Source organism: Macaca fascicularis, chromosome 7 (assembly GCF_037993035.2).
Source record: "Macaca fascicularis isolate 582-1 chromosome 7, T2T-MFA8v1.1".
Lineage (NCBI taxonomy): Eukaryota > Metazoa > Chordata > Mammalia > Primates > Cercopithecidae > Macaca > Macaca fascicularis.
This window is the reverse complement of record NC_088381.1, coordinates 69,174,681-69,188,441: the sequence shown is the minus strand read 5'-3', so window position 1 is coordinate 69,188,441 and position 13,761 is coordinate 69,174,681. Positions and strand designations below refer to the sequence as shown.

The 13,761-nt window shown below is 50.7% G+C and overlaps 1 protein-coding gene across 4 annotated transcripts in view; it reads left to right on the top strand.

The window, feature by feature from the left end:
• Nucleotides 1-840: 840 nt before the first annotated feature.
• ALPK3 (alpha kinase 3) overlaps nucleotides 841-13,761 on the top strand; it is a 61,338-nt gene continuing 48,417 nt past the window's right edge. For 2 of the 4 annotated variants that reach the window (XM_065548340.2, XM_045395940.2), the window contains exons 1-4: nucleotides 841-1,535; nucleotides 7,236-7,274; nucleotides 10,621-10,762; nucleotides 11,389-11,510. In XM_065548340.2, the coding sequence (XP_065404412.1) occupies nucleotides 980-1,535; nucleotides 7,236-7,274; nucleotides 10,621-10,762; nucleotides 11,389-11,510 (859 nt within the window). In that variant the 5' untranslated portion in view covers nucleotides 841-979. The remainder of the gene's footprint in view (nucleotides 1,536-7,235; nucleotides 7,275-10,620; nucleotides 10,763-11,388; nucleotides 11,511-13,761) is intronic. The other 2 variants (XM_045395938.2, XM_045395939.2) reach the window with 2 other exon arrangements.

The following is a 13,761-nucleotide window of genomic DNA, read 5'->3' as shown; positions in this document are numbered from 1 at the left end:
CCTGTCTCTACTAAAAATATCAAAAATTAGCGGGACATGGTGGTGGGCGCCTGTAGTCACAGCTACTCGAGAGGCTGAGGCAGGAGAATGGCAGGAACCCGGGAGGCGGAGCTTTCAGTGAGCTGAGATCCCGACACTGTACTCCAGCCTGGGCAACAGAGCGAGACTCCGTCTCAAAAAAAGAAAAAAATGTTTTAGAGAAGAACTTTATTGGCACAGCCAGGGTCTGTATTCAGGGAGATGGGGTACCGTGAATAGCCTGGCTTGAGTTTGATGCCAGTCAACTGAGGCCAGGAGTGGGATCATGTGGGAACAAGGTAGTTGCCATTGGAACCACACGGAGTAGGGGAAAGCCATTTCCAAAAGTAGTGGGGATGGGTACAGCTTCGAAAACAGAGGGGTTGGACTCCTTTGCTCCCACTTTCTAACAATTACAGTCATTTAGCTTCAGGTACTTTCTGGATGCTCTCAGGAAAAGAGCAGAAAGAAGGATGGATAAAAAGTCTGTGGGCACTTTCAATATTTAGACCAGGTTTCGGAAGGGCTTGGCACTAGTTCTTGGAAATTGTTGCATGATTTGATTATTTTTCTGGGCATCAGGACTCAGCCCATTTCCCCCTCTGGTGCTGAGAAATGGAGGCCGAAGGAGTGAAGGAAGTTCAGTTATTCTAGACATATTAATTGAGCCCCTAATCTATGCTAGATACTGGGGTGTGGGGGGAGACAAGAGAGAGAGATCCCGAGGGGTTCCGGCCTCTCAGGGACTCAGGTCACTAATGAAGGTGGCTGGGCTTGTCGACGTGCTGGGCCAACAGCCACTGGCGAGGCAAGGCGAGGGTCAGTCAGGGCTGGTGCCAGGAAGAGGGCCGGTTCTTTGGCTCCCTGGTCTCCTGCGGTCCAGCTCAAGCTGGCCAGCGGTTGACCTGGCTCCCCCTGGCCCCGGCCAGGCCTCGTGGACCCCTCATATGCAAAACGGGACATGAGCAGGGGAGGAAGGCCAGCCGGGAGCCGGGTCCTGGGAGTTCCACGAAGGGACCTGTCCTGGTCTCCATGTTCATGCTGCGCCTTCCTTCCGAGGCTCCCCGGGCCTCGCCCGACAAGGCGCTGCTGCAGACACCAGGCCCGCCGAGGGAGCAGGGAGCGCACTGGGAGCCAACTCTGGGGCGGGCGCCTAGGGCCCGGCGCCCCCCCAGAGTCTCCGAGCCGCGCTGCCCGGGCCGGGCCGGGGGAGGGACAGCAGCAGGTGACGACGGCCTGGCCACCGGCTATAAATAGGGGCTCGCGTCAGCCGCGGGCGGGAGCGGCGGCGGCGGGCAGGGGCCCGGAGGCCGGGGCCTGGAGGACGGGCGAGGCAGGGGCGGGTGAGGGCCGGCGGTCGGTGAGGGCGGCGCCATGGGGTCGCGGAGGGCCCCCAGCCGGGGCTGGGGCGCGGGTGGGCGGTCTGGGGCGGGGGGCGACGGTGAGGACGACGGCCCCGTGTGGATCCCCAGCCCAGCCAGCCGGAGCTACCTGCTCAGCGTGCGGCCGGAGACCAGGTGAGTGGCACCGAGGGGCAGGGTGGCGTTGGGCTGGGCGAGGCCCTGGGATCAGTCCCTGTGAGGGCGGCCTGGTCCCTGTAGGCCTGGGCTGGGCCTGCGCCCTCGAGCCCTCTCAGCCCCAAGGCCCAGGGTCTGGGGACATGGTAGCTGGAATAGCCTTCATAGCCCCTTGTGACCCGTCCTGATCCACGGGCCTGAGGCCTCTGGCAGTGCGAAGCTCAAGAGAGGACAAAGGCTCCACTTTGGAGTGATTTCATGGAGTCTGAAGGCTTTCTTTATCTCCCCCGCCCCTACCCTGCTATTCCCTGGCTTGGGATTCCACAGTTAGAGATAAGGAAAGTCAGAGTGGCTGAAATTCCTCCCTGGCAGGTAGGGAGCGGGAGAGAACTGGTGGGGACAGGGAGAGGGTGCTGGGGGGCTGCCCAGAGTAGGGACTACTTAGCTCAGGGTGGGGAGGTTCCCCAGAAAGAAATAAACCTTTGTAAATAAGGTTCCTCTACTGGGCCCAGAACTTGGGTCCTCCCCAGGACCTGAGTTGGGGCTGGTGAGATAGGGGGTGGGATGACATACTGTCTGGGGATGTCGGGAATTAAGGACTTGCAGCTCTGAGGGAGCAAAGTGCCCTGTCCAGTTTGGGGAAGGGAAATGCCAAGGGAGGTGTGGAACTAATGAGCTCTTCACTGGTCTTCCAAGAGTTTAAGAGGTATGGAAGCTTTGGTTTAGCAGCTAGGCCACCCACAGATATAAAGACACAAAGACAATAGACACGCATCCAGGCAATCAAAGGCACACAGACGCACATGGACACGCGCATTGCCATGGAGACAGACACTTCCTGCCCCCTGTGGGCAGCTCAGTTTCCCTCCACTTCTGGAGTCTATTTTCCAAAGGGAAATGTGTTGAGATAGTGGTTGTTTCATAGCCTGAGAACTTGGCTTGTGTATTATACAGAAAACAGTCATTCCTCCAAGAGGCTGTCCAGAGACCTCTTGTTCTCCATTCTTAAAACAGCATAAAAACAGGCATCAAGGACATTCAGGAAAAGTCCTGGGCACTTCCTCGTGAATTGGCTGAGTCCTATTGACCTTGGAGTTGGGAAAGTTCAAATGTAACCGGAACCAGTTTCTGCATAAAACTCGTCAAATGGTGTCATATGTCTGGGGCAGGGCTGAGGACTGATGTTAGTGACTGAGTCAGACTCAACAAGGCCCCTGGCTGCCAGCAAAGAATACCCCTTTTTCCTACTCCTGGCTCTACAGATAAACCGGAATGAAATTTGGACATTAATTCCAGCCCTTAGAGAAGCTGACTCCCTTGTGGGAGCCTCACACTTGTCACAGTGATTTGTCTGGGCTTTGCCTCCTGTGTTTGGCCTTTGTCAATACCAGTGGAACAAACAGAAGAGGCAGAACCAGGGTCCTTCTTGGAGACAGCAGCAATGAAGGAAGGGAGGAAATAGTACCTTGAAAACCAGGCAGAATGGGGAGGGCAGGAGATCTGGGATTTTAGGAAAAGGACTGGAGAGTGGACACAGTGCTGCTGCCTGACTGTGCAGTTGTATGATAGATAAATGTTAATTGCACACCTCATGAGCACAAAGCTTGTGCCAGCCTGAGAGCTAGAGGTGGGATAGAAGTGGCTGGCTTAAGTCCCTTTGGACCTAAATGGGAATGTTCTTAAAAGGAGTCTCTTTCATCAAGTATCTGGAGGGGGCAAGACAGGAGGAGTGGGAGAGAGCTTTGGACTTTGGGCTGTGTTTTGCCCCTGCAGAGTTTTTTACTGCTCCTGCCAGCTAGCCACAGACCCCCAGAGGTTCTGAGAGACAAGGACAGCCAGATTTATCAGGCTTCTGGAAAAGCCTCCGGCCACAGTGGGGAGAATGTGACTGTGGCTGCAGTGGGGAGTGGAGGGGGCGGGGCAGTTCCTGCCTCTCTAGCAAGGCCTGACCTGTGTTGGAGGGAGCCATCGTACTGTCTGCTGTCCCTCAGAACAGCCTCACTGCCTGTGGGGGTGGGGAGAGCTCCCTAGAGACAGGGAGAAAGACAGTCCCTGGAGAATTTTGCCAACTATATTGACTCCAGCCTAGCTGAGCCCTGACTATGCCAGAGTCCTGAGTCCTTGACTGAGAGGCAAGTTCTGTCCCCACTCTCTTGGCTCCAACATGTGGGTCTGCCTTCACACAGATGTGTCATGGAGCTCTCCAGGCATCATTCTCATGGGCCCTTGTAAGGAGGGGCTGTCCCTGGGAGCTGATGGACAGCTGAACTGATGGACAACAGAGACCTTGGTGGAGGGCCCAGAACCTATCTCCCCATGCACCTTTCTCTGCCCCACAGCTCTGAAAGGGTTCTAGTCCATGTCGGTGCAAGAATATTTCCAATGTCCACTGGGGTCAGAGGTCCAACAAGCAGATAGTTCCACCAAACTGTAGGCCCAGCCCCTAGGTCACCCGGCATCTGGGACCTCACCCCCATAGGACAGTGAGATGTGGGTAGGCTAGAGAAGTTAAGGGGCCACAACAGTTGAGTAGAAGCAGTTATGATTAATTAGCTTTTATGGGATATTCAGAAGTTCCAGAAGCCCCTGCCCCCTGGATTCTTGGAGGTCCTGGTCCAGGTGGACTCAGAGAAGTCACAGAACCTGTAGCTCTGCTGTTCAGCGTGGGTCAGCCAGGCTGTCTAGGGCTTTTAGGGAACCTGAGGTATCAGGCCAGGACTGTCCAAAGGCCTTTTATGTCCTGGAATAGATGAAAGCCGGGAGGGATGGAATCTCCCAGCTTCTGTGGTCAGTTCTGGTTTTCCGTAGCCTACTTCACTCTTTTAGTGTTTGGTGTTTTTTTTTTTTTTTTTTTTTGAGATGGAGTCTTGCTCTGTCACCCAGGCTGGAGTGCAGTGGCGTGATCTCTGTTCACTGCAACCTCCGCCTCCCAGGTTCAAGCAATCCTCCTGCCTCAACCTCCTGAGTAGTCTGGGATTACAGATGCCTGCCACCGCACCCGGCTAATTTTTGTATTTTTAGTAGAGACGGGATTTCACCCTGTTGGCCAGGCTGTTCTTGAACTCCTGACCTCAGGTCATCTGCCTGCCTCGGCCTCCCAAAGTGCTGGGATTACAGACGAGAGCCACCACACCCAGCCAAGTTTAGTTTTTAATTATTTATTTTTTATAAAGATGGGGTCTTGCTATATCGCCAAGGTTGATCTTGAACTCCTGTGCTCCAGCGATCCTCTTACCTCAGCCCCACAAGTGTTGGGATTGCAGGCATGAGCCACTGTGCTCAGTCCCAGCTTCACTCCTTTATGAGGAGACCTTTCCTTTCTGGGCCCTGATTTCCAACCCCACCCCCAACTTTTTTTTCCTATTCTGCTTACGTATGAATTCCCATTTTGTGAGATGAAGGTGGCATAAAGAACTCTTTAAAGTTTTTCTGCCCCAACATTTGATGCCTCTCATTCGGCTCCCCCTCAGAGGCAGTAAATGGGGAGCTCCCCTGCCTGGGTGACAGCCCTGAGCCTAGCTGTGGCCCAGCCAGCAGGGCACAGGCAGGTCTTCCACCTTCTGAAGACCAGGTGCCTCCATTAGCCCAGGGTTTCTCCTGACCTGACTAATGATGTAAGGGCGAGGCCTAGAGAGGGCAGGATGGTTGGTCCAGGAGCAGCAGAGCTGGGGGAGGGGTCCTCTGTCCCAGCTCATTTCTTGACCCACGTGTAGGTGGAACTTGTCATTTTCCTTTCTGAATTAGAAAGCTAACTCTCCCCCTCTTCTTCCCAGGGAAGAAGTCCAGACCCAAAGAAGAAGAAATCTCCCAATCCTAAAGGAGAGGGACAAAGGAAATTTATGGTCAGGAAAGGATGGAGTTGGCCAGTGCCTTGGAACCATGGGAGGTTCTGCCCAGGCGGCCTCCAGAGGATTTTTAAAGTTCTGAGCAGAGGCAGCTGCACTCTAGCACACTCCTTTCCATCTTTTCTGGAGCAGCAGCTCCCTCTGGGGAGCAGCACCCTTCCTGCTTGAAAAATGCCTTTCTCTCCCCTGCCCTCTCTCCCCAGGCCCCCCACTCTACTTTCCTCCTCTTTCTTTTTCTTCCTCTCTCTCTCTCTTTTTTTTTTTTTTTCTCTCTCTCTCTCTCTCCCCCTTCTATAGAACAGCAGTTAAATACCCATTGTCTGTGCAGCACTGTGCTAGGAGCCACAGAAACTACAAGAACTAGGTTTGAAGGCTGGATGGGCAGGATTTAATTGAGCAGTAGGAGGGAAGAAGGACTTTCCAAACAGGGAGGACAAAAGGGGTCAGGGGTGAGGAAGGACTTTTCATGCCAATAAGGGACAGGCCTGGCTATGGTGGCACCAGAGCATTGGGAAGTAGAGGGAACCTGGTTGTCGTGGGAGTGTGAGTAGATCAGGGAGGCCCCCACCTGCCCAGTCAAGAAGTGGAGACTCAGTGTCCTCTACACTGGGGGACTGCAGCATTTTGTTAGAGAAGTGGGTTATATGAGGGGTTAAGGAGAAGGGGTTGAGGTGGTCATCAGTGTGGAGCCATGAGGGTCTAGATTGTAGTGCAACAACAAGAGTAGAGAGAAGGGGAGAAAGAAGGGACAAGAATTGTGGACGGACTGGATTTGGGGTTGGGGAAGAAGAAGTAATCCAAGATGGCAGGTTTTGAGCTTAGGAGTTTGGGAGAATGCTGGAGGTATCTACCAACCCAGGAGCCCGGGGTTAGGGGTGAAGCCAGGTTTTAGGGAAAAGGATGGGTTTGGTTTTGTGGTTATAAAGAGATGGGATCCTCATAGAGACACAGACCGTGAGCACCACTGAACAGGCTGGGCTGCTGATAAGGAAGGGAGAGCTCTTCTCATGATAGGGACAGCTGAAGGGAGTGTGGATGGGGTGAGCCCTGACATCTCTCAAGGAGCTGGGATCCAGGGCCCCACTGGAGATTTTTGTATCCGGAATGGAGGAGGGAGAGGGAATAGTTGGCTCATAGTAAGTGGGCTAGAACTCCAGTAAGGGGTGGTCCTATGTGGGTCCTCATCCTAGTGCCCTAAGCAGTAGCCTTTCCTAGCTGCCCCAGGCAGGAGGGATGATCAGGGCCTCAGGCAGAATGGGCCTTGTGTGGACCATGAAGCTGGGTGCCTCCCAGCTCCTGCTGAATTAACTGCTTTGTTTTTCTCTTTTTCACTCTCCCAGCTGGTTTGCCTTGCGTGGCCTCTTTAACCATACTTTAACATATTAATGATGGGTGTTCTCCAAGCCACCTGTCTCTCTCTCCTAGCCTCTCAGGGGATTTCCAGGAATGGGGCTCTTTTCTCCCAAAGGCCAAGAATTGAAGCAGGAGCTTGCCCCCAGGCTGGTATGCTGTGGGGTGGGGAAACATGCCAGGCAGCTGTAAGCCTCCCTCTCTGGGGCAGTGACCCAAATGCCTGGGACGCACCTTTCTCAAAGCACAGCCCCAAGGGGCCTCCTTTCTGCCTAACCATTTTCCTGGACTTTGCTGCATTTAATGAGCTCTTGGTTTCAGATACATTGGTGTCCGGTGGTCAGGCCACTTGCTAAATGGAGCAGGCCAACTAAGACAGCTGGTCCCTTTTAATAGAAAGGCTTCTGGGCCGCAGAAGGTGGCCGATTTTTGCGACTGTTGATTTCGCCTACTTCCTTCTCCTTGCTTTTTTGGCCTAATGATTCCATTTGCTGTTTTTGCTTAGCTTATCAAGCAACCGGTTGTCTCACCCCAGCTCTGGAAGGTAAATGCATATTGCACTACATTTCTCTGACTGCTTTTTTCTTGGGTCTGGGCATTGAGGGGCCACTGAGTGACTGCTCGTGCACTAACCAGGCTGCATGGGGTGAGGGGAGAGCTGGAGGGCGGGTGGGGAGAGTGCAAGAAGGTACTCAGGTGAACATGGCTCTCACAGGGGGCCAGAGTTGATGCTTGCATGGGCCATTTGAGATGGGCACAGGATATCAGGAATAGAAATATGGGCAGGGGTCTCTGAGATGCCTGCAATGACATCTCTGTGTCCCTAGGAGACACGATGGGAACAGAACAGGGAGCCACCAGTCATGTCACATGACCCACCTCTTCCCCATCCCAGGTTTTTTATTTCTTAGAGACAGGGTCTTGCTCTGTCATGTTGCCCAGGCTGGAATGCAATGGCTCCCTGCAGCCTTGAACTCCTGGCCTCAAGGGATCCTCCTGCCTCAGCCTTCTGAGTAGCGGGGACTACAGGAATGCACCATGATGCCTGGCTAATTTTTAAAAATTTTCTTGTAGAGACAGGGTCTCACTGTATTCCCTGGTCTTGAACTTCTGGCTCCAAGGGATCCTCCTGCCTTGGCTTCCTAAAGTCCTGGGATTAGAGGCGTAAGCCACTTTGCCTGGCCCCAATTCTAGGTTTTCATGTTTTTGGAGCCACATATCTAGGTGTGATATCTTATTGTCTATCTTCTTCTAACCATGGCAACTGCCTTTTAAAATTTTTTTCTGCAGTCATTTAAGTTCTCCTTTTACCTCCTGTTTCTCTGAATTTTCCTTTTCTTTGGTTCCTCCCCATCCCTGAAGACTGAACTCTGTGAGATCAGAGAATACCACGTTAGTGTATTCCTGCATAACTTATTCTCTGAATCTGCTGCAGAGTCAGGGCAAGGTCTGAGCAGGCTCATGGTCCAGGTTTGCTGGGTGAATGACTGTCTTCTTGCCTCCTGAACTGAAGGACAGCTCTTTACCCTTGGCTGAACTGACTGTTACAATCAAAATGGGAACATTTCCTGGCTCCTTCCCACCACTTGGGCCTCATCCCAGACTCTGATAGATTTGGGGAGAGTTAGCTACATTTTCTTCACACAGAGAAAGATTCCAGAATAGCTAACTGGTTTCTGAATAGCTAATGTTTACAGACATGATTAGCAACTACTATGTCCATGGTCCTTGATGGGGATGAACACTGAGGAGACTTTGTTCTGTGTGGCTCATGGGTGGAACTGAGGATATCACAACTAATTCCAAGTGGAGTGTGGTAAGCGTTGAAAGGAGAGGACCTGGGCAAACCAAATCTAACCTAAGGGCAAGGTTAGGTTCCGTTGAACATCATGAAAACCAATGATTCTGGTGTTCCTTAGAGACATATGATTAGTCTGTGATATCCTTATGAAGTCATGGAGTTGGAAGGACTCATCAGGGTTGGACAAGACCATTTCCAGATGTGTGGACTTCCTGGCTCTCCAGGGCATAGGGCGCAGCACACTCAGAGTCTATCCCACATTCGAGTGGTTTGGAGGACAGGGACAGAAAGCTTGTCGCAATGAGAAGCTGTGTGACATTCAGCAGAACATGACAGTATATAAAGTGACTCCCTGTGCCTCCAAATGTACCCCAAGCCCACTTCCCTAAAGAGAAGGCTTTCATCTAGCCACACCTTTCGGCTGTTACTTGTTTTCTAATGTAAACATTTTTGTAATACAGCTTAGGACCTAATGTGGAAAGTTTGAGAAGATATGTTCTTTTCCATTCAAAAAGAATAATGAAATAAAATAACTACTTGTTTTTTTCTTTTTTTTTTCTTTTTGAGAAGGAGTCTCTCTCTATCGCCAGGCTGGGGTGCACTGGCGCGATCTCAACTCACTGCAACCTCCGCCTCCCAGGTTCAAGCGATTTTCCTGCCTCAGCTTCCCGAGTAGCTGGGACTACACGCGCCTGCCACCACGCCTGGCTAATTTTTGTATTTTTAGTAGAGACGGGGTTTCACCGTGTTGGCCAGGCTGGTCTCGATCTCTTGACTTCGTGATCTGCCCGCCTCAGCCTCCCAAAGTGGAGGGATTACAGGCATGAGCCACCGCGCCCGGCCCGTTTTTCAATATCTAGCATGAGCATTTGTCTCTGCAAATTTTCTTAAAGCATAGCTTCCCTGTTGTCTCACTTATCCAGTAGCCGAAATGATTTCCTTAGACTTGTCCAAGCGGCTTCATACCTAGGAGTCTCAACTGAATATTGGATCCAGGCTCAAGGTCATGGATGAGATAGTATTCAAATTATGCAGGGAGGACATAATTAGGGATGGTTTGAATTAACTACAGACTCATGGAAGTAGGATTATGTTTACCCTGGTGGTTTCTAGAAACTGTTGATTGAGATTTGATATTTCCCCAAATCAGAAATTGCTGTTAGTATGATAGCAGCAAGAAACATTTTCAGATATTAACACTTCCTGAGTGTTCAGGGAGTTGATAGCCTAGGACCTGAGGACCCTCTATTTCTGAGTGGCTTAAGAAGAAAAGGAAAAGAAGTTTATTGCACAGATGAGTTGTAGGTGACAGAAGGTTGTAGGGAGTGTTACAGAATGTGTCTAACTGCAGACCTGGCTCAAATGTTCAGGTATGTGAGATTGGGATCCCCTTTATGGGTGATCTTTGTCGGGGAGGGACCTTGTCAACTCCAGGAACGCCCAGGTATCTGCATTCCTGTGGTGAAACCATAGCGGGACCCCCATCAGTCCAGAAGTCTTACTTGTTTCCAGATATTCTCTGGGGTACAACCCTTCTCTTCAAACTCAAGTCTAGAATAATATTCACAGAAAAGATACATTGAATGTGGAACCCCTCCCCACAAAGTGTGTAGGGTTCTAGATCCTGTTTGCTTCTGCTTCCACAGACTCTCTTGGCCCCTGGCAGAGAGGCCATGGACAGACAAACATTGCTCTTGGGTGACCATCCCTTCCTCTGAGGCACAGGGAAAGGCACCTTTGAATGATGTGTCTTTCTCACTACAGTTTCTCCTGCTTCTCTTCACTTTGCCCCCCTCACAGTCCTCTCTGCTGCTCACAATGGGATGTATGCCTGGGGAGGGAGGGCCGGGCATGGCTTGTGCACCACACAACCTGGCTATGTGGTGGCGCTTCACACCTAGGAACGCACTGTGTCTCTGCTGGCCCTTGAAAGGGTTTGGCATGGTGGTTTGCTTCCTGGGCCCAGGAAGGAGAAGACTGTAAGCCCTGAGCATTGTTGGTGAGTTTGTACTGGACTCAGTGCTTACTGATGCCCCTGAAATCTGGGAGATGGACTGGAGAAGGGAACTAAAAGTTCTGGCTTTTGCAGGGGTGGATCTGTTTGTGGTTTGGCACTCCTGCTTGTTGGTCCTGGAGCAGCCAACCATGTTTCACTTCAGCATGTGGTATCCAGGGATGGAGCAGGGGAGCCACAGCTGGCTTTCCAAGGATGCTTCTCAGCTTCATTTGGGGTGGGTCTCTCCTTTCTGATACCCTTATGAATTAGAGTTCCCCTTTGGGTCTAGACCCCTAGCATTGGCCAGCTTATTCTTTGTCCATTGTGGGTCTGCACTCACAAATGTAGGAGCTTTTTTCCTAAGCCCAAGCTCTAGGAGCGGCTCCTGTGCTCTTAGGACCTTGAGTCACTGAGGGTTGGCTGGCCTTCCCCTCTTGGCATGAATGGAGGCTCTGCTATGCTGGGGGTTCCATCTCCGAGGCTTGACCTACTTATCTGTGTGTCTCCCTCATGCACCAGTGTCCCTGGAGATGAAAGGTGCAGGGTGAAGTAAGGCCCCCCCCAACAATGATGGGATGGGATGCCTCAGGTGGTAGCATGGCATGCTCAGGAGCCTGGCCCATGGTCAGTAACTTGCCTATTGTAATGGGTCTGGGTCAGGATTCCATTCAACCCCTTGATACCTGGCCCCAGCCTAGCCAAGAGGCACAGGCTGCCTTGAAGAAAGACTTGCCTGGGTGCTGGAGCTCTGGCCGCAGGAAGATGAACAGGCGTGGTGAGATGGAAGCTACCTTGGACAGGCCAGGCTGTGCTGTTTGTTGTGGGGAAGGCCAGCTCTGAATAGCTCTTTGCCTCTCCTAGGAGCACCTTCTGCTCCATCATTGCTCAGCTCACAGAGGAGACCCAGCCGCTATTCGAGACCACACTCAAGTCCCGGGCTGTGTGTGAGGACAGCGACGTCAGGTTCACCTGCATCGTCACAGGTAAGGAGTCTGTATGCTGCATGCCAGGACCTCTGCAGAGAGCAGGGTCCAAGGAGGCTGTGAGGACAGGAATGGTGGGGTGGAAAGGCTGTGTGCACAAAACTATGTGAGGTGATATTTACTTTCTGAGCTTTCTCTCCAGTTTAACCTCCCTGTGTGGGCTGGTGCCTCTTGCTCCTCCCATTCTGGAGCCACATATATACCCTACTCTTCTTTGGAACCTGTCCTCGGTGAAGGTTCCTGACCCTCAGGCATACATCCATGACTAATGGACTAATTGCACGAAAAGAAGTACTCCAATGGAAAGAGATCTTTGAGGCCATCTCCCTGAGTATCCCCATGTTATAGTTGAGTAATTTGACGGTTGGGAGTCTCAAGCCTGAGAGAAGAATTGCATGTGGTGATTCTGACTACAGACCCTGGAGGCAGACTGCCTGGTTTAGAGTCCTGGCTCATCCCCTTTCCAATGATGTCACTGAGCAGATTACATAACCTCTCAGCTGCCTCATCTGTAAAGTGGGGATAATGATAGGATGCACTTCATAGGGTTAATTGAGATTGAATGAGTTAATACATGCAAAGTGTTTGGAGTAGTACCTGATGTACAGTAAGTACCATATAAGTGTTAGAAACTGACTACTGTTATTTGCATTTCACTGAGCTTCATGGTGGAATTTGAAGCAACTGTTTGGCAGAATAGGAAGCAGAGTGATACTCCTTGGAAGGGGAGGATAGTGGGTGGGAGTGCTGGAAGGGTGGTTCCAGACATTGCCTCTCCCCCAGACCACCCAGTAGAGACTCCAACCTGACCAGCCTCAGGGCCTGCAGGACCCATGAATGGGTACCCACCCCTCCCAGCTGTGCAGCTATCAGATCCCAGGCCCAGGCTCCCTCTGGAGAGCCTGTTGTTTCTGTAAGTCAAGGGCATTTGTGGTTTCCAGCTGTGACATTCCCTAATTCTGGGGGACTTGTTTACCCCAGCCAGTAAACAGCTTCTCACTTGGGCAGTTCTCACCCTTACTCAACCCTCTGAGCTGCAGACTGAGAACACTCTGCTCCGAGGGACATAGGTATTCATCCCATATCTTTGTATGGCATATGGTGAATTTCACGAGTTGTCTGTTTCCATTGTCATTGCATTCTTACAAATCCCTATGAAGTAAGTGCTATTTTTTAGTCAAATTTTACCAAGGAGGAAGCTGAAAGAGGTTGATGCATTGCCAAAGTCTGCAGCACTGGTGAGGGAGACACTGCTTTTGCTCTCGGGCATCTGATGCTGCTTCCCACCTGCATCTCTTGTGTTACTGTGGCACTTAGAGTTTCCTAGAAAAACCCAATTCTTTCACAGCTTCGTGCTTCTGCACATCTGATTTTCTCTATTTAGAAAGTCCTTAATGCTTCTTTTTAAAGAAAATTAAATTTTACTTTGTCAAATTAATATATGCACATAATTTAAGACTTCAAATTATACTAAAAGGCATACTTCAAAATACAGCAGTTCACCCCTCTCAATTTGTCTTCCCAGAAGCAACTGTTTTCAGCTTTTAGCTGTTTCTTCTGGCATGTATACATTTCCATCATGCTGAGTACTACGTGAAATTCTTCATATTTAGATGTTCTCTATTATCTTCCTGTTATGGTAGATAAGGAATTAGCTCTTTTATACCATCATTTTCTCTATTTCCCTAAACTTATCTTATTCATATAATTATGTTGACAGCAATTGTGGGACTTTGGTTCTCATCTTCTTAGTTTAAAAAGGTTTAAACAAAAGACACACAGCAAAGGAGATAGAACAATTTATTGCAAAGGAAAAAGAATACTGTAAAAGTTAGGTGCAGAATAGACAGGACACCTGAGAGAGAGAAGATTCAGCTTGGGCTTCTCGTGAGGATGAGACAGCAAAGACTGGTACCTAGGGAAACTACCTTTCTGTAAGTTTTACATGATTATTCATGAGGCGGTAGGAAGAGGTGTTGCTCGTAAGCATGTTCTGGGTGGTCTTCTGGGTGCACATGCGCAGTAGCTGTACATGCTTGTTCAAACATCATGAGTAGCTGGGACCACAGGCGCATGCCACCACACCCATGCTAATGAGACATGCATCTTAAATCTCCACCCAGGGGTGTGTTTTTTACTATTACAATGAGCAAAGGGTGAGTTTGAGGACAGGTAAAATCAAAATGCTCCTGCTTTCTTTCCCTACTGGAGATAGCTTTGCTTTAATGAACTTTACAATGCCCATGCTAGG